The 26,622-nt window shown below is 42.6% G+C and overlaps 1 protein-coding gene across 6 annotated transcripts in view; it reads left to right on the top strand.

Annotated features, from left to right (window-relative positions):
* Positions 1-26,622, top strand: part of LOC122766875 (neurexin-2-like) — a 563,355-nt gene that overhangs the window by 513,478 nt on the left and 23,255 nt on the right. For 5 of the 6 annotated variants that reach the window (XM_044022084.1, XM_044022083.1, XM_044022086.1 and 2 more), the window contains 2 exons: positions 2,925-3,096; positions 17,109-17,198. In XM_044022084.1, coding sequence (XP_043878019.1) covers positions 2,925-3,096; positions 17,109-17,198 — 262 coding nt within the window. The remainder of the gene's footprint in view (positions 1-2,924; positions 3,097-17,108; positions 17,199-26,622) is intronic. The other variant, XM_044022085.1, reaches the window with a different exon arrangement.

Below are 26,622 nucleotides of genomic sequence, written 5' to 3'. Positions count from 1 at the left end.
GATAAAACCTTTCTCAGAGAAACTCAAAAATCAAAAGTCATCACAGTCTTCTGGATATCTCCAGTCCCTTCCATTGCTGCCTTCCCTCTGCACTTGAGGTTGAAATGTGATTACAAAGCTATCGCCAAGAAGACCCCCTACCCACACCACTGATTGACCCAAGGAAAGAAAAGAGAAATGTGTTAACCGTTGAATTAAAAAAAAACAGCAGAAGTGTTACATTCGTACATCTGACAGTTGCTGACAAGCTGAAGCAGATTACGGGGCTGCTAAGCAGTAGTTTAAAAGCTGTGGTGTTTAAAGAGCAGCCAGAGCTCATTGTCAGTTACCTACCAGTCCCACAGTTTCAGTTTTGCAGGCTTGACTGCTCTCAGTCATTCGACCAGCTTTTTCCCTCCTTCTGTTTCCAGAGATATGTTCGCTTAAGGGAAATGGCCATTAAAATGTCATTACTGCTGCATTAAAATCATTTTTAAAAAAGCACTGGTTCCCACTGGCTTCCCACCGTAATGGGCTCAATACATTCCCCCAGCACCAGGAGGAACCCTAATGTTGCGGAACACAAATGCTAATCTCTCTGTAAATATCACTCAAATGCTCTGCTTTTGTGTCATAATAGCATGGATTCAGTCTGCTTTGCCCCAAAAAAAAAGAAATTGAATGAATTCTCCAGGCAAATGTGATTCTTCTAAGCTTTCAACTGTGTGCTGCAGCTGTGGTGATCCCGACACTTCCACTTCATCCAAAAGCATTCCACTTGCCCTCTCCATGCCATGGTGTTTTTCTTACTGCAGTATCCCAAAGGTATCAACAGTCAAGGCTTTAATTACATTTTGATTCATACTGTATGTGCCTTGTCTGGGAAGGTTCTCAGTCATCTTCAGTAGTTCGCTTTAGGCAACTGGACTTGCTTGAGTTAAGCTGAAGGCGTTTCACTAAAAGGCTTCTTCAGGTCTCAATCTTCGTCCGCAGTGTCCTCAGAATGAATACTGGATTGTAGCATGCATGGGCAGAGCGAATGGAGAGACTTCCAGGGGTCAGTCCATAAGTCAATTGATTAAGTGCCTTAGAAGCTGGAAGCACTTCGCCATTCGAGACGTTCATGCCTCTTTGTAGAATGAGATCATCTCTTGAGCAGTCCATCAGGCTCCACTCTGAGAAACTCATTCTGGTTTAACTCAGTTCTGATCTTCACAGAGGAGTGCGCTCAGCTGTATCTATTTCCTCTCGCGTGTGCCCATTGATTCCTCCACATTGTTTTCTCTGACTCTTTAACTGTGGCTTCTTGTCTTTGCGTGCCTTTGCAGCATTAATCATGGCAGCAGCACTTCCTCTTGCACCACCATTTAAGCATGCCCAATTAATAACCTAATCATGGTTGTCATCGGTGCATGGCCACACTGTGGCCTTGGCTAAATACTGCGCCCACTTAATGCACCACCAAAGAGCGATGTGAGGATGTGCATACATTTGGTTGTGATTATACTACTCATTAACTTATTGCACAACCTCTGCACTTATTTACTCAATTAACTTGCTATTTTAAGTTCTGTTAACACCAGGTTTTTTATTTTCCTTTCTTGAATACTTAATCAGCCATGAATAATAGAAAACTGCTGCGGGCAAAAGCCACACTTTCACCTCTGAATGTCTTGCAATATGGGAGGTGGCAAAATAAATGCACATAGCTAATGAGCTAATGGAATCAATTAAGTTGTTTCCACAGTGGGCAGATAACGGTGTCTAAACGTGACCCTCTCTCAAATGACATTGACCTGCTGTGACGGGAGGTGTTCCTGTTGCTGGCTCGGTAAGAATGGGCAGCAGGGTAGTCTTCAAAATCTTATGGATGTGCGGGGGGAAAAAAAGGTTCTGCAGAAGATTTACAGCCAGACAGAGAATTTCTCTGTAATGGTGCCGTCTAGTGTATGTACTCTGTCTGTTTCTCTCTCCTCCACCCTTGTTCTGTGCCTCCCCGGTAGACTGTAACTCTGTAAATGACTTTGACCTTTCCTGGGACTGAGGAAAGGAAGCACAGAGCAGGGGAGAAAGATGGTGGGAGATGAGAGTCTAGTAGGCGTTTGACTTTAATAAAGTCAAAGCAGTGGGCGGCTGTCAACACCAATAGATGGGAAGGCGAAGGGGTTCAGTGGGTCGATGGATACTAAAGGTGTCTGAGTCCACAATGAGGTCTGTCTGTTCCTTACAAGGCTGATGTGTGTGAGATCTGACGGCTACAGCATCATCACTGTACAGGCAGAAATGCTTTAATGACTCACTGTGTTGACTTTTGCCCGTCAAACTGCAGTGTTGTTATTCATGGGAACTGCATTAGCATGGGTGGTTATTTGGCTTGGTGACTGTAATTATATCCTTTTGCAAATTAACAACATTTCAGTGTCAGTTTAATTGCTTTAGTGTAACACACTCACACACATACTTTCATAATGGGTTGTTGGTTAGAACACTAATACTTGTGTGGTGTCTTTAGCTAACAATAGTTGAATATGTCAAATCAGACATCTGTAATAATATGCCTTTTGAAATGTTGTTCTGTGTTTGTGATAAATCTTTCCAAATACAAAGCTGTATTAAGGCTTTTAACAGACTCATTGGGGATTTCAGTAAAATGCCGATATTAACATGCAAATGCTTTCAATAATAGTGTCTGATGTTACCATTTTCTGCTAATAAGCACTTCTTACAGCTGTGCTTGATGAGTCATTGCACTCATTGCAACCAATAAGGTCGTTTCCACACCAAATACTACATGGAGCTGCATCAAATCCTATTGGTCTTGGATTTTTTATTTTGTTTTATCTTTCCAAGCAAATTAACCCGGGTTCGATTAAGAAGGGCTAGTGTGAACTCTTTGTTAGGATAACAGAGCAACCCCTCACACTTTTTCTGTCCTCTGCCTACAGGAACGGGGAAAGATCGGCGTGATCTTCAACGTGGGAACGGACGACATCATCATCGAGGAGAGCGCAGTGATGGTGAGCGACGGAAAATACCATGTGGTGCGATTCACACGCAGTGGTGGCAATGCCACACTACAGGTGGACAACCAGCCGGTCATCGAACGTTTCCCCTCAGGTAGGAACATGGTTCTGGGTCTGGGTACTGAGGGAGGAAAAAAGCTTTTCGTGTTTGATAAGAAAAATCACAGCTGAATTGTCAGATAATTTGGGTAACACAATGGAGCGAGAGAGAGAGAGAGAGAGAGAGCGAGAGAAGGAGCTATAGAAAGAAATGCTATTCATTCACTGAGTGTGCCATGTGCCTCTAAAAGGCATTTTCTGTAAGTGCTCTAGGTTATTTATCATTGCATTCATATTTAGAGTGTGGCTGCATTATTCTAAGTCAAGTTAGGGTCTAAAAAACAAGAAGAGCCAAACAGCCTCCCTCGTGCAGGCATCTCAAAGCATCCACCTCTCTGCAGTTGGTCTGCCTCTGAAGCTCCTGGCACTGTGAAAGGAAGCACTGAGTCAAGGCCACTGTAATGTAAATATGTTTTATGAGGGAAGACACTTCACCCTGGGAAAGTGTGTGAAGGTGTTTAGAAGCTGTGCTCCATGATAAACACCGACACAACATCATTACACATTCAGACTTTTAAATGAGGACAGGCACCAGATGAGTCACTGCTCGGAGTGTGCTTATTCCCTGATTTTGTTGATTAACCACAATCAGGGAATTCTAATTTGGCCCAGTTAGGTTATTCTTGGTGGTACAGAAGCACTTTCTTATTTTCTCTCTCCACTGTGTTCCCCCACTTGCTCGTGGTTGTTTCAAGGAAGACATTTTGATTTTGCACACCAGACAAAGCCAGTCTCTATTACCTGCCGTCGTTACATGTTTATGGTCTCATGGAAAACTAATACCCTGAATAGCAAGTAAAGGAGTTTTTCAAAGCTTTGAAGGCACCGTTACATGCCTATCTCTGCAAACAGTGTTCCCTCCAGTGATTTATCCTGCACTGATGCTGTCTGACTCAACCTTTGCTGAAGTGAGTGTGTTCTATCTTGATTGTCTAAAAACAGTGTGTATCCTCGCGTTATTGTGGCCGTGATGTTTACTCTAGTCGACGTAAAGCAGCGGGACTGTCGCAATTCCTTGTCACAGCAGCAATTCCGTATTTTGAGGACATGTTTTGGCATTGAGAGAAGCGCACGACTGAGGGGCAAGCATCAGAGCCAGAAGAGGAAGAACACTGGCAGTTCACTCTTTTCAGTTGTTATTATGATGGAAATACTGCCCTTTTCCCTACAATGCACATTTCAAACAGGAGCCTTTAGCACTAACTGCTTATATTATAGCTCTGGAGCATGCTGTTAACATTAGAAAGTGAGTGTCATCATCCAGGTATATTTTGTTTCATCAGGAAACATTGGCACACAGCCCATAACGCATTCTTTTTGTTCTCTTCCCTTCCACTCTACCGGCTCTCGTCATCCTCGTCAAACATTTCTTTCCTTTTCCTCTGCTAATCAAGAATTTAAGAGCTGTTATTTTGCTGGGGTTTGTTAGTTTACTTGAGGAGCTTTGTGTTTGTCTGCCTGCAGCTGGAGCCCATCTAAAATTCTTGGAGTATATGGAGACTGAGTGAAGGAAATGGATGGGGAAGGGTGGGAGGGGTTTGTTGGTTTGTATCATAGCTGTTATTCATTTATACGAACTAGACACAATGAAAACTTTCTGGGTGCCTGCTTTGATGGCTCTGGCACCTGCTTTGAAGGTTCCACTTGTTGTCATTTGGTGTGGCGGCATCCTGAAGAAACGGAGATGTTGCACACCGGGAAAGCAAACCTGGATAACGATGGGGCACAAAAGGGTGGAGGAATACATTTGGGAGAGAGAGAGTTGGGGATGTGGGTATGGCAACTTCCTAACTGAGACAGGAACTGTGTAAGGAGACAAAGCAGGAGGGAGAGAGAGAAAGGTGGGAGCTCCCTTGTTCAAACAAGTGTCTCTAACCCAGATTTATCCTCTTAATTCGTAATTGGTACGAAACACTCTATGTGCACAATCAGAGCTGCAGCAACGGGGTAGGAACACTAGGAGATTGCCTAGGGCCCCGAATTGAGAGGGAACCCCCAATGGACAACCAATTCTGCCCCACAGCAATGACATGAGGTTGTCTGTAAGCTATAGAGAATAACACAACATTGGATACCACCTAAAGGTCACAGCCTGCAAGTTTTGGAGTCTTTGATGGTTCAAAGAGGGTCCCAAATGTCCCTTCTTGCCTACAGCCCCCAGAGACCCTAGAAACAGCCCTGCTAACAATTTCAGAATGTATTCAGACACGCTCCATTTTCTGATACATCTGTAGAATTATTGCCATTCCATTGGCCCCAGTGGACCAACGGCAACCTCTTAAAATGTCCATGTAGCCAGATTGACAAGAAAATAGAACAAGCTGTTTTGAAAGATACCTCTAGCAGGGCACTCTCGTCGTTGTTACACATGCCAAATTTGTCTTCTCTCAAAACAAGGATGTGCAGCTTCCTGTGAAATATCCTCCCTCAAAAGGACTGTTGTGTTCTTCACCAGGCAGTCACATTGGGATGTTATTGCAGTTTTCAACCCCTGTCTACTGCTTTGTGCACACATATGGGATTTATCCTCTTGTAGACCACGGCCTGAGAAAATGAAAATGTTCCCAGAGGAGAAGGACCCAAAATAGAAGACACTGTAAATCTGTCATCTTGCACCAGAGAGACCGTGACAGGTTATCTTTGAGTGTCTTTTTATGACACAAACATATTCCTGCAAACACTACTATTAGAGCCTCAGTCCAAAAGATTTGTCAGATTCCGACACGTTTGAATTGCTGTATGTGCGAAGCCTCCATTAAGGCTCAGATTTGCCTGCAGCGGGTTTACAAATGGAAGGCCATGGTGAGGTGGTGATGGAGGGAGACAGGGTGTTGACAGCACAACATGGCCGTCACGGTTCAGGCACATTCAATGGCAGATTAACATGCCTCCTGATGTCCCACGAAGTGATGTTTATATTCCTTAGGGAGTTTGTGTGTGGGTGTTATGGTTGCGTGTCTGATTCTACGTGTAGCAGTGTGCGTGTGTGTCCTTTTGTTTGTGTGTGTATTTATGCATTTGACAGACAGAGAGCAGACAAAAATTGTCACAGGAGCATCGGGCCAACTAATCCAGTATGTCAGGTGTCCCCAGTGGGTCCTTCGGCAACAGTTATTGGTCCGCCCCACCTCCTGTTGCTGAAATGGCAGACAAGTTTAATAAAAATAGTCCCGTGTCACTCTGAACACCTCTGCCTCAGATAAACAGGCAGATGTGTGCAGCAGCAGTGCCATACGGACTGTAATTTCACCATTTCACACCCAATTCTCTTTACTCACTGGTCATCTGTTGTGACGAAGGTAGAAGACCTGACGTGGCTATAACTGTTAAGTTATAACTGTTGCCATGAAGACATTAAAGGCACTGCTTGTGGACAGTGGCCTCATCGGCGTCTTAAGTTTTCGCTTGAAAGCTGTGAGGCTTTGTTTGTTACCTTTTAAGGAAGCTGCAGGTTCTTCTAACTCAGAGAAGTTGGGCAACACTTATTCCATGGAGGCATTGCTTAACTAGAACATTTATCCTAAAAGACTATATTGCTGACAAAGTCGTACAAGTGGCGTAGGTTTTGTTAATCCCCTCTGATCCATAACATTCTTTCTGAATCTTACTGTACAACTTGGCTTTGAGGTCATACGCTGACCTCACTGAGCATTAATTACAGAACGAATATGTGGCTTTCAGCAAGAAACTATACAAATGGAAAGTTAACTTTTAATAAGGAATAAAACACCCTTGCCAGCTTGAATACACTTTGTGATTGTTGATATAGCCTTATTGTGGCCAACGTGTGCTAATGACCATAAATATTACATTATGACCTTGGTGGATGGATGTACCTTGAGTTTGGTTACATTAGGCTGTTATTATTATCTATTATATTTTGGAGCAGTTTTTTCATAATCTTTTCTTTAATCGTCGTCGTCTCCCGCTTATCTGCATCTGGGTCACGGGGGCAGCAAGGCACCCCAGACCGCCCTCTCCCCAGCCACTTCTGCCAGCTCTTCCAGTGGGATCCCAAGGCGCTCCCAGACCAGTCAAGAGATATAATCCGTCCAGCATGTCCTGCGTCTGCCCTCAGGTCTCCTCCCACAAGGACATGCATGAAAGACCTCCTCAGGGAGGCGTCCAGGAGGCATCCTAACCAGATGCCCGAACCGCAGCTGTTCTACTCTGAGCCCCTCCCCGACATCAGAGCTCCTCACCCCATCTCTAAGGCTGGGGAGGAAACTCATTTGGTGCCGCCTGTATTTGCTATTGCTATCTTGTTCTTGTGGTATATTACCCACATCTCATGACCATAGGTGAGGGTTGGAACGTAGAGCGAGCAGTAAATCAGAGCTTCACCTTCAGGCTTACCTCTCTTCACCGCAACAGACCAGTAGAGTTTCGGCATAACTGCAGATGCTGCCTCGTTCCGATCGTCAATCTACCGTTCCATCTTTCACAGAGATACTGAAACTCCTCCACTCCGCAGGACCTCTACCCTGGCCCTGAGTGGGCTTTTCTTTCATTTTTAAAGAAATAATGCAGAAAATCAGGCATATGGAGACTGCTAATATCCATGAGCAGGTAACATTTGGTGCATATCTGGATAAAGATCCATATTTGGAGGAATTTGTTTGTTTATTTGTCAGCATTCCGTTCTCTTATGACACTCCCAGAAGTGTTGTTTTTATAATTGCATGATATTTTGTTCTCCCACATCTATCACCCTTCAGTTACCAGCGCCACTGTCCAAATTCTTATTTTAATAAGCCCATAATAGCCCAGAACCTGTGATGCTCGCTGTGAGCCTCGCCTCTGTTATTGTTTTGTAGGATGTTCTTTCACCTCCCCTGCTGTGTAACTGATCATGGTGCCCGAACACTGAGAAGGAGGGTCAGGTGTAGTTAGTGTGGGCCTGCTACAGTATCAATCCCCTTCTTATAAGAAGAGGGACGCCCATCCAGCTACTGCTGCTGCTGCTGCTGCTGCTGCGGCTTTCAAGAGGTCTGAGTAGAATAAAGAAAGAGATTCAAGGGGGTTTTAAGGTGAAGAGGGAGGTGCATGTGTTGGTGTGTATGAAGAGAGTGTGAGTGTTGCGTTTTGTGGGACTTTTTATGTACATGTTTATCCATTCATGTGCTGTACATAGTCATTTACATTATACATTTACATTTGTATGAGAGAATGTGTGCTATATTGTCTCTCTCTTTACAAATTCCCGCACAACTCTTTTTTTGTGTGATTATAGTAGTTCAGTATAGTAAATAATGTCATTAAGGCACGAAGGGTTCTACTGGAACTCTACTGCCATCCATTTCCTGTGAGTTTATACCACAGTTGGCATTTGGACTTCATTGCGATGCCCTCCCGAGCTTTGAATAATCATTTTGCCTTTTACTGCCGTAGTTATATTGTCAGTATCGCACCATATTGGCCGTGATTACCATATTTCCGTGGCTCATAACTGTGTCATTATGACCAACGAGGGCACACAGTGTGCCGCCATTGCTCAACACACTCTATTCCTTACTCACTTGCTTGTATTTACAGACAGAGGATCACTTTGATTTAACTTCTAACAGGGCAGAGTTAGAATTAGAATTACAAGTAGGCGAAGACGAAGTGGTGGCATTGGGAGTTTCGGCGGTGGTGGGGAGTTGCATGGATGAGGCACCAATAATCGGGGGCGATCAACAAGATGAAAAGTAAAGGTTCTCTACTTTTGAGTGATTTGTCGGAAAATTATGGACTGAAGGAGGAGCAGAGGAATGATAGATGGAGACAGAGAGGGAGTAAGATCGTGAGGGAGAGGTTAGGTGGAATAAAAGAGACATTATAGATCGAGTATTCATGCGGGAAGCTAACCACTGTCTCTTCTGTGATGGATGAGGCTTTGCATGTTTCTGGAAAATGAAGGCTGCACAAATTGGATTGCATCACAGCAGGAAAGATTGCACGAAGCCCCGTACGTAATAATGCAACGCGCGCACGCTAATCACATGCAGACGCAGGTGTATTGTAAAACTGTACACAAGCCAGGGGTAATTTCATACCAAATACGCCATTACCTGCTACTTGAAATGCACTCAGACAGGACAATGTTCATTTTCAGCAGATGAACTCACCACTTAGTGCAGATCATAAATCAATGACAGTGAGGGAAGGAGGAAAGATGGACAAAGTAAAAAGAGGGAGCTTGTGTCATTCCCTGTTTACTCTCGGTGTAAGGCATTTAGAGGACCCATTCATTGTGAAAGCTGGCCATTAGAGAAAGGAAAAAGGGGGAAGTGGAGAAATTCACAGAGGAAGAGAGAGAGAGACAGACTCTTTGTTAGTGTGGACAGCTCCTCTGACAGGGCAAGTAAGATCTTACTCCTCAGACAACTGGTCCAAAAAAGGGGTCAACAAAGCTCTCTGCTGCACTCTTCCTTTCTTCTAGCCCTTTTTTTTTGTTATCTATTTTTGTCTCCACACTTTCTAGATATCCATCTTTGCCGTCGTAACAAAAAAGAATACCAGCCGTGAATAAGCAAGCGAGATAACGCGAGGTAAAGGCAGACCCCCAATATATCTGCTATCCTCCTCCTCCCCTTGGCAAAATCAACATGAAAGCTCTCAGCTGAGCCAGTTAAAAACACTTAAAGCAGGGGAAACCAAAAAGGATTAGGACAGGAGGGGGATACACTTTGTACCAGACAACACAGTTCGACAAATGGCTGGAGGCATATGGACCACATTTTACTTCAGTCGCTTGGGCCTCAACAAAGGAAGTATGGAGGCAGCTCTGTGTGAATTTGATGGTTCACCAAGCAGACGAGTGAGTGGGGTGATGTGGACAGCACAGTGCAGCCTCCCGGCCCCCCATTTTGAATGAAAATACCAATGAATGATGAAGATAACCTAGTGAAGTATCCCTCTTTATTGAGTGAAGTTCATGGGTATGACAAGCAAAAACTATTGCGTAATATAAGAGTCAGCTCTTTGTTGAATACAGTGTATTTTTCAGCACTGATCAAAAAATTACTATTCAGTCAAATGTGGACTAAAATTGGGGATTTATTATCTTGTCTATAACCCAAACATATGTGGATTGTGATTATAAATGGAACAGGGTTTTGTTAAGTAAGTTTGTGGCTGTAAAAAACAAAATCACGAGCAAATTTGATCTAATTTTAATATAATTGTATGTTAATCACAAGGATTTACTGAATATCTGTTTTGTGACATTAGGCTCAGCTCAGTGTACCTAATAAACTGGTTGATAATTGGAAAAAGAAAAGGGCCATTGAGTACTTGATAGTTACATTTTAAATATCATGAATGTTCCTTTCTTAAACAAAATTAATTTAACATATGCTACACATTCATACACGTTCATTGTGTATGAACAGAGTGAGCAGCCGGAGTTACACTCCAGTGACGACTGACTGCAATTTGCCATTGTTTGGATTTTTATTTCACTCGATTCAGGAAGTACAGCACACACAAAAATCACAAAGTATGAAATGAAGTCGGCAGGCTTAGTCACTTGTCATTGATGACAGCTCCACCTCATTCTGTGGATGCTTATTGGGCCTCTGGTGTTATGCCACTCTTTCTGATTGGATCTCGCACAGTGGGAGGGTGTCTCCAATTATTGGCCTGTGGCTGCGGCATGATGGAGGAGAGGAGAACAGAGAAACTGTGAAGAAAGTGCTGATGAGGGGGGAGAGGGAAAGCGATAGAGGGAGACGCAGCAAGGTAGTGCCGTGCAGGAGAGGGAAAAGATTGCTTTGGGTAATTAGAGAAGTGACAACTTTGATTTTCACATGAGATGGGGTGGTGGTGGGGGGCTTCTTCTGGCTCACTCTGTCAGCCGCCCCTCTCACAAATCCGCCGTGGCTGAGATGAAAGGTGGCGAGGATCCCGTTGAAGTGAAGAGAGGGGGAAGAAATGAAAATAAGCTGCTGGATTGATCACTGCAGCACAGATAAAAGATGAGTTTGAGAGAAGAGCAGTTAAAACAGTGAGATAGTGTCTGTTTCACACACATACTAACACGATGAGTGGGCGATGTATTTACATTGAACAAAGATGTGTGCTGACGAGGTAACTGGCTTTCTTTTCCTGCGCCACTTCACATGAAGAGAGAACATGTTTACAGTCATTGGCTTAAAAGAAAAAAAAGCCTTCTTATGTAAATGTTATCCCTTTCTGAGCTGCTTAAAGTGAACAGATCAGATTGTGCCCTAAGTATAACGATAAAGAATTATTGTAAAATCTGTGTCAGAAACATATTTTATTTAAAGATAATTTTACTTGAAGGAATTAAGAACTCTGATAAATGTAGTAGTGCATGGGGCAGTGGTCTCCTCTCACCGTCTGCTCTTCAAAAACATCCATGAGATATGAAAGCGATCCATCTTAAGTTACCTAATGAAAAACAGAATGAGGCTGGCTCGACAGAGAGAGATTTCCGCAAGAGGGAGGGAGAGCTAAATGGCCGGTGGCCAATCGTCTCCAATGTAATCTCCATTCTCGTGGATGGATTTCCAATGTGGGTGTCCTGTACAAGGGCATCTGGCTGCCTGCCTGCCTGCTACATGATATACAGTCTGCTCCTCAGAGAGTCTCCTCAGACACTAACACTTACCTGTGGTCACACATATGCACTGATATGGAAGGAGACGCGGACAGCAAGTCTGAACAGTGTGTGATTCATAGGCTGGATTATCAGCGCACTCACATCCATTTCTTCAAGACAGACACAGAAACAGACACTTGACACTCCCAGCATGCTGCGTAGGTCCCTCGCCCCGTCCTCCACCTTGCTCTGTACCTCCCAAAGGTGCCAGTCAGCCAGTGACTCCATGCACTGCCCCCAGCACTGCAGCTGTGACACACACTCTGAACATGGCCCATCATGGCTGTCGATGCAGCTGATGCTCCAGGCGCGCCAGGCGCCAAACTACGGGGGCAAGAGAAAGGAAGACAGGTTTCTGGCTTTCTGAGATGAGTGGGGGTTTCAGGGCGGACAGTTCGAGCCTGGGGACATCTGTGAACCTCCGGGTTCAAACAGTGAGTTGGTGTTTTGAGGCTTCACAACTTTTGTTCGTTTTGGAGCAGGAAGACTATGTCAAATTTTCTAAATAGTCAATTAGGGGTGGGTCAAAACATCGATTTGTTGATATGTCATCGTCCTTCCTCGTGCAATACGATAATCGGGGCAAATATTGATGTTATAATTAGTAAATTAAAGCGCTGTAAAGTAAACAGTCCCTGCCAGTTTCATTTGCCGGACATCGTGACTTGGGTGGAGGTTACCTGGCTGAAGAAGAGGAAGTTCACAGCATGATAATGTTTTGTTGTCTTAGGATAGAAATTATGTTTTATCGCTGCATGATTATCTCGCAATATGTTGATTATCACAGAATCGTATCGTGGACCATTAGAACACATGAAATACACTGTATTAGATTATTTACCATTATTACAAAACTGTCTCCAAATGCCATCTCAACGCTGAAGTCTTGGATAGATTGAAGTGGGAAATGTGAGTCATTAATTACAGGCTTAGTTTCACATTTTTACCAAATACAGTCACACGACTGCTGTAAATGTAAATATAAAGTATGTAACATATTATTAATAATAGTATTATTATTATCATTAACAACATTAAGAGGGGTAATGCCCATACTAATTGTATTCTCCACACAAGAGTCAGTATGCTACATACTTTCAGGATAGCATTTTTGGCATGTTATTGCAAATCTGTTGTTTACAGGTAAACATGACTGTAGGCGCTGATGTCAAATGAGTCAAAAAAGCCTATTAAATCAAAAATGTGTTTGTCAACACCGTAGAGCCAAGGTTTGCTTTACTATTTATTTGCCTCTCTCTGATATGTCAGATTTCCTTGAGCGCCAGGTCTGATATCATTGTTTTGCCGTCTTTCATATCGAGCTTAGGGAATAGTCTTGGGAGTGGAGCGAGTGCGATAATGGTGGGGAGGGAGAAGTGAAGGGCCCAGCTGTTTAATCTATCCCCCCATTCTGATGCAGAGCAGGCTTCAGCTGGTGGGGAGACGAGCGAGAGGGGAGATGTTTCTCTGCTTCACTCAGAATGACTTATTTCTCCGAGGATCTGAGTGGAGCAGATGCAAACAAACAAGCAGGACACTGAGGAATTTAGATTTTCTGACAGTGCCGCGTAGATGAATCAAAAGGCTGTCCGCAACAGAACTTAAAGGCATTATTTCTCCTCTGTCTCTACCTGAATTCTTGTTTCAATTGCATCATGGTTTTCACGATTTCCCCGTTCTCTCTGTGGCGACTTTTTTATTTGAGTAAATGCACAGAACCCATATTTTTGATGAATAGGCCGTGTTTGTGCTATTGATGAGGATGTTACTTCTTTGCCGTGTTTTCCACTGAAAGAATACACACACTTCCACGCTGTCCTCACACACTTGGCTCCTAGCCTTTAAAACTTAACCCAGGAAGCACGTAGTAAGGCTGGGTGTGTGCGAGATAATGGATGACAATGCCTGTGTTACAGTGTACGACATTCATCTCTTTCATAACCCAGCACTAAACTCACTGTGTTATCAGGCAGTGAAGAAGGATGGGGGGGGGATAAAGAGTAATGGTAAACATAAAAGTTGAGAAGTAATGGAACAAGTAAGCCTAATGTTGGAGGAGTAAAGGAGAAAGAAAGTCATTTTGGTTTCAAGGGAAAATGGGGAAGGAAGAAACTGAAGGTGAATGGAGAACTAAATGGGAAGTCTGTGAAACAAGGAAGGTAAAGGGGACGGGGGAAGGAAGGTTAAAGAAAAAACATTAGAACATGGATTGGAAAAAGACTGACATGTGAATGAGTGATTGTGTGAAAACAATGGGAAGACAGGTTAAGAAGAAGAGGAGCTAGATAGAAAGAAGCAGGCTAAAAAGATTAAAGGCATGGGAGGTGAGAGGAGGGGAAGCTTCCACAAAAGGAAAAGGAGGGTGAAACCATTTTAGAATCAGTTTCTTGGCTGCAGTGTGTAACAGCTGCCACTAGAGGGACAGCCCATTTTCTCCTGTCATTCGGATGATAAAATGAATCTCTCATAGGATAAAGATGCTGGAGGAGGCTTGCTCAGTGTGATTCAGCCTCATAATTTAGACGAGGCAGATTTAGAAATGGATTTGTGGACGAGGTAGCCGAATGTGAAAACAGAATCACAGGACTGATTCATCTCACTGCCTCCCACTATATTAATTTCCCTCCGTTGTTATTTTTGATCGCTTTTTCCTTGACAACCACTCCCCTCCCAGTCTCTCCTCCTCCTCCTCCCGCCCCTCCTGTTATCTGCCCATGCGTCTCTCAAAAAACGGACTCGTGCCACCGAATCTGAAGTGCAAACGTGCTTGTAATTGGTGCAGTTTTCCTCTTAATTTAGAACAGTCTGCTGGCTGCGAGTGCGAGTCGGTGGAGGTAAGCCACCATTAAATGTGTTGCTGCTTGCGATGTGTGGGATTCAAGTCATGGAAACTACAGAGGGAAAGAAATAGCTTCACATTTGAGGTCCCCCGTCGGGCTAATTGAAGCATTATTGCGTGCAATAAAACAGGCACTTATATACAGTTCACGAGATCAAAACATTAAGTGCTTAATTTTCAATCAGTGCCGTTCTGAGTCACGTCTTGGTCATGGCAGCTCCAGGTGCACTGAGCCAAGAGTATGTTACAGAACATTGGAACATGTTCTTCCATGTTATACCTATCTTTCTTTCTCAGGTTCATCTTTTTCAGCATGGCCCTCCTCCCCATGTACAAGTGTCTGTGTATGGTATACACACACACACACACACACACACACACACAGAGACCTCCTCAGTCTGTGTGAGAGGGCGCAGGCAGCCGTGGGTAGAGAGACCCCTGGGGAGTGGAAGTAGGAACTGCAGAAAGGAGAGGTGGTCTATTTTAGATCACTGCAGCAGCACAGAGCAGCGGGGGGAGCAAAATCGAAGTGCACTAATTACAGTGCAGGATTTACTTTAGAGCTTTCCTGTTTGCTGTTTAGACTTGAAGCCTTTCCTTAGTCCGAGGCTTCTGCAGTTCTGCTGCGTTTCTCCTTTCAAGCTCATTTGTGGCTCTTCAATATTTTATGTTTTGCGTCACCATTGAAACAGCCACAAATTTTGGGTTGGAACTTTTAAGATAATTCTCACTCAATTCAGGGCGAAACGCAGCTCTTTGTACTCGTTTATTACGGAGACGTCGTCGGTTTGCTGCACTCGCTCACTTTCGCTGAGTTGTAAATGACCCACAAAAACACTATGTGCTATACTGCTTGCAATTGTGTGGGCTAATGAAAGATACTTAAAGTAAAAGGCTAGCCTCGAGGCCTTTGTACATCAACTGCAACAGGGGAGAGGAAAAAAAACGGCATGGAATTGTGAATAATTCAGAGATTAATTTAATTAATTTCAACCCACTAAGTGCGACGCAATCAAGCAGATTAATTATAAGGAACAGAGAAAAAATAAAGCTCAGTGGGAAAAAACAGGTGGAGTCAGCATCTAGAGATGATGGGCTGGTGCTCAGATATTACACTGAACAAAAAAGAAAGAGGAAAGAAAAACCTGGATATGGCCAACACTAAAGAGGAGAGGAGCACTTTGATTAAAGGAGCTTAAACTTTACCATTTCACCACTTCAGGATGGAAGTGAGGATGAGTTTCCAAGCTGTGGGCATGTGCTTATTGACTATTATTGTTGTACTATTGTGATTGGGTAAATGAGTCTATCGATATCTCGCAGTGAAATTTCATCCTTGGTGTGAAAGCTCGTATTGATGGGATGCTTTGAAAAATAATTAAGTGCATCTTAATTGCACAACAGAAAACCGTCTGGAGTACAAAGGCTAAGCTGTATCATTTTTGACACTTTTTTTATACATTTTTTTCCACTTTGTTGTAAACCCCACAATGTAGCCTGTCCTGGGGATTCCCTGGTCCAGTTTTGTTGAGGGGGTGGTTCACTGTATCAACATGTTTCACTGGTGTTTTTAGCCTGTAATCTCGTAGATTACAGGCTGCTCGACATAGACAATGACATCTAATTAAGCTTCTGACATCGCCACCACATTAGGCTTCATCAAACCCCCAGCCTGGCCACCTCATCTTCTCTAATTCCAGCTCCAGTGCTTTCGACGGTGCTGGAGATGTGCACAGCACGACCCAGAGGTTGATTGAAGTGAAGTGAGGGATAATAAGTTTGCACAGTGACGATGGAACTTCTTTTGACTCGCTGATGAAGTGATGCTAATTGCCCGAGTGCCACTGAGAAGTGCTCAATTAATGCACAGGGGAGGAAACAAACCTGAGAAAAAGGGAGTGTCGCCGGTTTCACTAAGTCCTTTTCAGAAAAGTGGAGGGAAGTGATTCTTCATGGGCGGAACCCGTCCTGTTTTCTGGATTTGTGCGCTGGTGATTTGCTCGTTCACTGACTCCTGGTGTGCAATCTTCCTTGAAACAACCAAACAAATTGTATTTTACTACTGTGTGATTATATCATGCTTATGTGAAATGACAATGCTTTATCGCTGACAAGTCTTTTTCTGCTTTATTCATATACAGTGCATTCAATCTTGTTGTTTAGTGATTGCTGGTTTCTGTGTGTGACGCTAGCTTAATTTTCCTCATTACTACTAATGTGTTTCTCAAGTGTATTCACTGACATAGCTTTTTTTTAGGTTAGCACTTCGCCAAATGTAATCATACTACATCTAAATAATACATAAATGTGTTTAACTTTTTAGTAAATTCAAAAAAAAATCATTTAAACTCAACTGTAACTAGAATGCTGTTAACTTGTCTAACCAAACAAACCAGCCTAAACGCACATCCTCAAGTTCTTCCTTGTCCTAAATAAAGCTGATTTAAAGTACATAACTTGCTAAACATTTGCAATGTTGCCCTTCTAACCTCTAACCTTTCAACTTCCAGATTTCTTTCTGCAACCTTTCTTAATGTGTCTTCTCTAAATTTTCTTAAAGGGAACTTTGATAATGAGCGCCTGGCTATTGCTAGACAAAGAATCCCATACCGACTCGGTCGGGTAGTTGATGAGTGGCTACTTGACAAAGGTAATAAAATCCCTTTAACTCCACTAATGATCTAACCGTCTAACCTACCGTTAACCACCACTCTGGAGGAGGTGCAGTGCCATGAAATAAGGGTGAATGCGATTTGGCTTTTAAACCAAACTGTACATCCCCTGTAGTTATGACTATCAACGTTAATCATGCCCAATAACGATTGGCTGACACGAAAAATACAGATATTTTTGAAAGAAACTCAAATATATAATGTTCTTTTAATAGAAAATAAAAAAAGTAATAGTTTGCATTCTAGTCTAAAACGTTGAGTACTATTATCACTCTAGCATTGGCATGTAGATATCAAGGGGACAAAGTACAAAAGCACCTTAACCTGGGTCTGCATCTCTTCAGAGAATTAACTCCCAAATAACCCAACATAACCCCCCCAATAACCTGACCACATGCTAAAAGCCTACTGACTGCTTCTTTCCTGTGTCTTTTGTTGGCTGAATGTGAACTTGCACTGACTCTATCCAATCATTCATGACAACAACCCGCAAAAACATGTGACTTTATCCCTTCATTTTTTTTTTTTACGATTTTTAAGAGTTTCCCATGGAAGTCACTAAAAGTTAAAGGGACTGTTGAAGTGTTTGCTCAGTAATCAGTGTGTATTCACTGCAGCACGGGTGCAATCCTCCACCCAGCCTCATGCTTAATTAGCACCGTGAGTTCACGACAGTGATGATTCTTTAACCCTTTGAGTGCCGAATGTCCCAAACCCCGTTGTCTTTGTCATTTGCCGTGTGTTTGTGCTGCTGAAGGTGGTTGATTCTTAAAAGCAAGAGGAACAAATTAAATCGGGGTGGCAGTTACATGAAGCCGAACCTTAGGAATAGGCGTGTTGCAGCACAAGGACTGCTGCTAATACTTAATTCTCATGCATATTGCAGAGTCTGCTAGTTTGAGATAGTAATGAAAACACACAGAATAATTTAGCTGGATAAAAGAAAAGAAAAAAAACAACTGTAAGGATAAGAATTTATACAGCGTTGCATTTATATTATGACCAATTAAAAGCCAATAAACTGCAGGCGCTTTATTGAATCTGCACGGATTAACTACTGAGCGAAAGGTAGAGGATTGGAAAAAAAAGAAAACTGAAGTATTTGTGCTTAGCACAAACAAGGCGATTGAAGCGCTTGCATATTTATTTCATGGAAACAAAACAAACCTCCTATAAAGTGACTTTCCTGTCCTCCTCCCGTGCTCGTCTGCTCAGTGAGGACACAAATCAGAATGAGAAAGTCTATAGTGATGAAAGTCGAAGGAAAAACTGGATCAATAAAAAATGACTTACCCACTTATGAAATAATTTGTACATGCTACGAAACTATAAAGAGAATGAGATCGAAAGTGAATGCATTATTCTCTCTCTTCTATAGTTTGAAATGAGTTTGCTTCGAGTCATTTAGATGAGAACATTGGGAGAGAGAAGGATGGATGAAATAAACAAATAATCTCCATCAAACCTCAAGTGAGGGCTTTGATGAGGGCGCATTCTCACAGCATTGTGCAGGACTACTTATTTGTTCATCTGATTGGATTCCTTGGAATAACTCAGACACACGTCATTGACTGAAGATGGTTTTGGAAAAACATTTCTGAGACAACGTAATGGGTGTTTCAGTCTCGATGATGAGGGGGGATTAGTGGACATTTCCAAGCTCAAAGGGTTAAACGCTTTTTTGCTAGAACCTACATTTAAGAGACGTCTAAGCAGAATCTAACCACCTAACAGCAAATCAAACTCTACCCACACTAACCACTGGGGGCTTCTCTCACCGCTTGCCACCGTCGTCACGGATCGAAACAAATTGGAAATCCACCGGCTTTGCCCTGCTGGTAACAAATTCAAAGGGGCCCTCAGTTATAACCTTGTCATAAATTACGGTTTAAAGTTGAAGCGCAAATTGGACCTGGATTATGTCAGCATTTGGAAGAACTTGGATAGGTTACGGAGATCACTCGGAAAAAGAACTAAACGAAACGCTAACTATCTTCTAACCTCAACTAAAACAAACAAAAACTTTCTACCCCTCGTTTCCTCTTTGATGTTATGCAAAACTCAGAGGGTTAAAACACAGCAAATAACTCGTCACCAAATTCAAAAAGTCCTCTCCTCTGGATCATTGAAGAAAAAGAAAAAACAAAGTGTTTAAAGAAAGGTCCCTTTAACATTTATTGTTTTCGCTACTCAAGAAATGGAAACAGTTTTCAATGTATTGTTGTGTATATTTGTTATTCTGGGTGTTTGGTGTGTGTGAATATTTAAAATCTTGAGTTACAGTTACTGATGTGTGGTAAACAGCCTGGATCATTCCTCTTGTGATAGATGTATACCTACTCTATGATCTTGGCTGTGTTACCAGTATGGGGTTTTTGGTCTTTTCCACAAAGGGTCTTAATGTGCTTCACAGCTCTTGACCAGAGAGCACAAACCATCAGCCACATGGGTCTCAACAATCATGGATAAATCCACCTCTTTCAGGTCCCAAGGGTATGACATCAGTGCCACTGAAGGCACAGGATGTCATTAGGGGTGTAAAGTGCATGACATCATTAAATGGCGATCAAAATGAAACGGGCTGTCACCTTGATTAAAAACAGATTCTTTGGCTTATGTAAGTACATTATTCACCAAAATTATAACCATAGTCTCGCCTTTTTTTTTTTAGATATTTTAAAGCACAAATGTTACAAATATATCTTTATTCTCAAGACTCGTGCTTTATTATACCCGCGTGTGACCCGAAGCAACATAAGCATAGCAATCAGTCTCGCAATCAGTTTCACAAACGCCGTCTTTCAGTCACCTCACAATTTCTAAGTCTAAGTCTAATTTAGCATCAGTCACCAAAAGCAGCCGTGTCCTCGAGGAGAGCGGCGCTCTGTTACTGCATCCCATTCTGAAGCCTTGATCTCATCTTCCCCACTGTGTGCGAGGCAGATCACAAGTGAGCGTCTCTGGCCAATTCTGTGCCTGCTGACTAGATCCAAAACGGCAGCCATTGCAGGGACTGCAGGGGAGGAAAAAAAAAAGTCCCAAAAGTTTTTAACAGCTCTATCTGAGCCAAACTGTACTTAGATCCATCTCCCATCTCGCTTTTCCCCATGATAGATTTGTCATCTCAGGTTTTCATTTAAAACATTACAAGCGTTTGCCTCTGACAGTGTAGCTGTGTTTTTTTTCCTTCTGAGATGATAATATTGCGCCGCAGCTTCTGACTCATCGGGGAGCTCCACTAGAAAATAAAGATTACAAAAAAGCAGCAGGAATCAATTTCTTGTAGTTTTTTTTTTCCCGTTACCGGATGAGCAAGGAAGTTAATAAAGCCCCCCAAAGAATATAAGGTTTATATCTTCTTCTGGCGAGGAGCCTGTCCCACTGGAACTCCCCAACAGCATGCCAAACAAGCTCTGAGCTGAGCTACACCAGTGCAGGGAGGAGGAGAGGGAAGAAATACTGGGACACCAGGTCTCTGTGGCCCAAAAAACAAGTTGAAGAACCAGGTTTAATGTTCAGTGTTTAATGGTCTGGCATAAGCTCCCCCAATTCCCTAATCGAAAGCAATCAACTCCTCCCACTCGGTGTAGGGCCAGAGCCCAAATCAACATCTCCACGCCAGGAATTGGTCCAGATCTGCCCATCATGATCCCAGCTTCATCTCTGAGATTCTCTCTCATCAGGCTGCACTCGACAAAGAGCAAATCTGTCTGAGTCTGCATTATCGTTCTCCCATGATGAGCTTTATATCCCACTGAGTTACTATCTTGTTTTTTTTGGGTTTTTTTTCCATTTGATCTCCCTGCACTATTCTGGCTAGGGAAGCAGGGTGGCAAATGTATGAGCGTTAAGTTGCTTGCTCATGAGAAAAATGGTGGCTGCCAGACAGCAGCCATGTCACTGGAAATACACTCTGCTGTTATTTCATGGTCTCGCACCATGAAATAGCCTGAAAACAATGCAGTCGCAGGCGGTGTGAATATAAGAACACTGTCCTCAGCTAAGCATCGTACTCTCTCCCTTTGTGTTTATCCTTTGACAGTATGACTCGCTTAAGATCTACATACAGATAGAGGATCAGAGATAGCGCCGCATGAGATTAGATCCAGCCTCCAGAGTCCTGCAAATTCGCCGCCGCAATCTCCGCAGAGCTTTGAGTCTTACTTCAGGCTGCATTTGGCCCCTCATCTTCGTTGTCAAACTCGGTTAATTCAGCGTTCTACCCTAACAAGCACAAGTAAAAAAGCAAAACACACTTAATTACCAAAGAGAGCCCTGTGCCGAGGAGATAACTGGGGAGCACTTCACGATCGACTTTGTCAGCATCCTACCCCGCCCCATTGTGTGCAAGCCTCCTTCGACTTTTTCCTTCCTCATTCTTTTTCGTCTTTGGCGCAGAAAATAGGAATAGGGGAGTTCTTGTTTGTTGATAAAGATGCTGCAAACCATGAAGGATTTGCGAACACAAACCTGGGACCACGCCGTGTGCCCGGCGGTCCAAATTTCTGTCCCGCACTTCGCAAAGCTGTTTATTGACGGAGGTAAATTCGGGGCCATCCCTCCCACCCTGTAACTCGGCTCAGAGAGAGCATTTCAGACAGAAGATCCTTGCAACCATATGGCATCCCTCCTGTCTGCAAGATAACCGGAGTAGAAGGAGGATGAGGGAGGCGTAATGATGACAGTGGTAGGAGAAAGATACTGTGTGCTCTTCAGCTGCAATCCTTTTCATATCCCCTCCACCAGGAACGGTTGCACTTAGATCATTCTTTCTTCAGCCCACTACCCACCCCCACCCACCACCTGCTATCCCCTCCCCTCATTTCCACCTACAATCTGGGGGCTGTAATAGACATAAAACCATTATTTTCCTGCCTCCAACAGGCAATCTGTGCATTAGCGTGGCCCAAATCCAGCCCACTACCCAGCGAGTAATTACGGACCTCGGCTCCTCTGAGCCATTTCTCTCTCTGCTCTCTCTCTCTCTCAAGCCCAGCAGTATGGTGCATTGATGCAAAACTTTAAACTTGCTGCTCTCTTGTTACAGCAACAACTTCTGGGGCAGTTTCCTTTTCGTCGGAGAAGAAATATAAAGAAAAGAATGCAGTTCAGTGGAAGCCACTTACAGTGATCAGTCATCCCTGCTATTTCTCCCAGCAAGTTCAGTCAGTGTGTGTGTGTGTGTGTGTGTGTGTATCTCTGTGCGATATCTTCCTCTCGTCACACCGCCGTGGCTCGGCGACTTATTTAACCCTTCCTTTCATGCTCTGTGTTTTCGGACCTTTGCGTTGCTTTAATATTGTCCCTGCTCTCTCCCAGCAGCATTAATGTTACTTAAGATGAGTGTAATGCATTACCCTGATACCCTTATATCCTATAATAACATCCGCAGGGGATTCTTTCAAATTGGGCATAGACGTTCATACTTTGACTCGAGGGTGACCTGATTTAGAATTTGGTGGTTTAATATCAAGGTCACTGTGACCTCACTAAGCCCCTTTTATGTATTGTGAATGTGTCATCTTTAAAAAGAACCTGGAAAGAAACTTTAAATTTTGTTCACACATTTTCACTTAAACGCTGAAAAAGCAGGTGATCCACTGTGGAGAGAGAAAATATAGTTAAGATTTTAGTGGGCAAATGTCAATCTGTGGTTGGCCTCTTTCCTTTTAAAGCTGTAGTGAGACTTTTAAATATTAAGAAATGTCCATTGCATTCAAACAATTGTCAAAGCAGTTCTCACAGAAAGTGATTTTTGTCAAAAACAGATATGACTCTTTTCCACTATATAGTCCCAGCATGCCTCGACTTGACTCTACGCGGTTTGGTATGGTTTTCCATTGCTACAGTACCTCCTAAATGTAGGCGGAGTCATCATAGAACGGCTGCATGAAACTGACTTTGTTTTATTCGCGACACTCGCAAAAGGACGAGGAGTCATTTTGGTGTACTGAATCATTAGAATTCATTAATGATAAAGATTAGACTTTAGCACTGAAATAGATCGTGGCTTTCAGCAGACTCCTATATTGAGATTTTAGACATTGCCTTGCTAAATGTTGGGGATTACGCCCGGCGACGTCACACATAGTATCGGCTCAGCTCGCTTGGAACCTCGTATTGCTGGTATTAAAAAAAGTACCAGGTACGAGCACTAATGGAAAAGCAAAAAAAAAAAAGTGTGATGACAGTGCACAGACGGAAAAAACGAAGAGCCCACATAAAGTTTCAGGAGTGAATTCAACTCGTCCAAAAACTAGGCCGTACAACAGATTGACTGGTTAAACACTTCTAACACTTCTGTCGCTGTATACACACACAAATACTCATCAGTCAGGTTTGCTTGAGAGAGCCTGGCGTCGGATGGAAAAATGCAGCATACAAAGCATTTTACATCATTTCTGTTCACAGAGACGGAATAAAAACATCAACAATAACAAATCTTGCGTGCTGCAGCTTTAAGTCAATCGGTGAGTCTGGGAACCAAAGCATTCAGACAAACCACTGCAGGACAGTAATTCTCGTTTTATCTTTAAATCAGTAAAAGAAAAAAGCACAGTTATTATTTTCATTACATTTCACTGCAGTAAATTAGAAGGTAATCTGCGTGAGAGGGCGAATATGATGATGGTTATAATGATCAGTTTGGCCCAGACAGACTTGATCATTTCAGCAGTTTCCACTATATCACCCTGTTGTGTGTTGAGACAGATGCCAGGGAAATGTGATGCAACCTGTACCCAACTGATAATGGAATTTAAATTGTTGTTGGGTCATTAAAATAATCCTCAGGCACAGAGGAAGGAGACATTTTTTTTTACTTTTCCTATGACAAATAGAATAAAAACAGCAGTTTGAACAATTTCCCATCCTGGTGACTGTAATTGCTCCAAGTTCATTTTAAAACGGCGAGATACACCGACAAAAAAATGCAGTGCCCCTGCTTTATTACAATTTGGATCAGATTTGACGAAGACTTCATTCTAATCTGATTTCCGTTGTCGCTACAAAGTCTCTTCATTTAAGAAATATCAGTTACACGTGTGTGAAGATTCAACCACGGTCTTGCTATTTATTTAAGTGTTAAGCAAAGGAAATTTGGGACCTAATAGATTATTTTAAAGGGGGGCACATTAAAGGATTTCCCATTTCCAGCAGACTGGTTGTGAATCACTGGTGTTCAGCCTATTGTGGGATCATTAGCACCTGGACTGTCGCATAATCAGAATATTCGAAAAGTCTAGCCAGATTATCCCAACCTATTTATTGCCGGTGACTTGCAAGTGCCCTTGCCTGAATTTGAAGTAATAATCTATTATTAGTTTGACGATCCAGTTATTTGAAATGCTGATTTTTACAAAATATCTCAAATTAACATTCTCACATGAAGTTAATGGTGTAAAACTAATTGGTCACACCTTAAATCACAGGACAGTAACAATAAGGTCAAGGCATTGGATTGATTTTGTAGAAAGGAAGTTATCTTATAGTAATTCCATTTTATTCCTATAGTAATAACCAACGTAAACGTGTGCATCAACTGTATGAAAATGTATTCAAAATGAATACAAAGGTAATCATGATGCAATGATGGTAGTCTATAGTAATTATAATTACCAAGCTATTATAAGGATATTACTTTGGACACAACATGGTGTTATTGTAATAGTTATATATATTTAATATTTAATGTTATTACAAAACTGGAAAATTGCATTATAAATAAGAGGTTATTACTCAGATACTACCTCCCTATCACAAAATAACTGTACTAATACCACATTGTTATGGTACTATCATATATCAATATCACAAATTGAACTGAACCCATTAACAAGGTAAGCGCACTTGTTCCAAATAGTTTGTCCGGGTTTGTTCACCGCCAGCACATTTGACCTCTGCTGCTTCTTGAACGTCACACAGTCAGCCACACACAAGTACAAAGTGACCATCACTGTTGGATGAATCGCAATTATCGCTTTAAAATTGCATTCTGAAATCGCAACATCCCGACATCCTGTTTGTTTTTTTTTGGTTTTTTTACCTTCCCCATAGCAGCTATGAGTCTATGATCACGGCAGTATTTATGACAGCACGTGTGGCTGCACATGTTATTTCAGTATTCTTCCCACCCATTTGTGAAAGTACACCCATTTCCTCCGTACAAGCGCCTTCCTCCGGTCAAATCACAGGGATGCAGTGAGGCAAACAGCGGGGCGCTTCAGCATAAAGACAGGTACATATCACAAAAAGCCTGTCATTACCACAGAGTTAACCCTGTGATTAGTGAGTGTGGGGAGCAAAAGCAAACTCGGTGCATTTTTTCCCCCACTGGCTCATTCTGCTTTCTTTGACTATTTGTCTCGCTTCCTCGTCGTCTTTCTCACCAACCGCTCTCAAGTACGTTTGTCTCTTCCTCAGCTCCCGTCTCCAACTGTGTCATTCCTCTTGTTCTTTTTTATCAATCCTGTCATCCCCTTCTCCCCTTGTCCCTCCCTCCGTGCCCTCACTCTGTCTCTTTAACATTCTATCCTCATGGAGGCTCGCTCTCTCCCCCTATCCTTCTTTGTCTGTCATCCTCCCTCGCTACTGTCATCTCTCATGTCCCCATTCTCGCAGTCCCTGTCCAACCCCTCTTTCTTTATTGTTTCTCCAGTAAGTTTTGAATAGATAAATAAGGGAGCTGCAAAGTAAAGGAACACATATGATGTGTCTTTAATGGTGACGATTTACATCAGGGGTCTCAAACTTAAGGGGGGTCTCAGCTCTTAGTAATTCCATCGTGATGTTGCAATAACAATATTTGTGTCAATAGTTGACAAAATTTCAAAATAAAAGTGTTTTGTTTTAACATGCGACAATATATGCAGTAGTTCACAATAAAAACGTATTTATGATGCAAATTGAATCTATTCATCAATGCATAAATAACTCACCATAAGTTGAACTTGACTGTTTTAGGCGTCTGATTAACATGACACTAGTCGTCGATCACTTTTAAAATGATTTTTGTTTGCATCGCACAACACTATTAACAGTGTGAAGCAAATCGTCCAAGTGTGTCACAAAAATGGTAACACGATGTCTACTGCAAAAGGAGGTCTCTGTTTCATACAGCCTGTGTATTATTGTAGAGCAGATGAATAATGATAATAGTAAAATTAATGCATTTCAAGGACACTTTATAGAGGTAAGCAATAAAAAAACAGGACGACGCAGTAAACGGAAAAAGGAGTAAAGAATGAATCGGGCTGCGTAACGTAAATGGCGACTCTGTAACACGGAGAAGCAGCAGAATTATTTCTCGGCGTCTCTCAGCAGCTGTGGCTTCGCTCACTTAGTTTTTTCACTTCCTAACGGAACAATTGATCCACAGTCTTTTTTTTTTGTCATTGTCTTCCA

The sequence above is a fragment of the Solea senegalensis genome, linkage group LG3, assembly GCF_019176455.1.
Source record: "Solea senegalensis isolate Sse05_10M linkage group LG3, IFAPA_SoseM_1, whole genome shotgun sequence".
Lineage (NCBI taxonomy): Eukaryota > Metazoa > Chordata > Actinopteri > Pleuronectiformes > Soleidae > Solea > Solea senegalensis.
The sequence above is the reverse complement of the archived record's forward strand: the minus strand, read 5'-3'. Positions and strand labels throughout refer to the sequence as shown.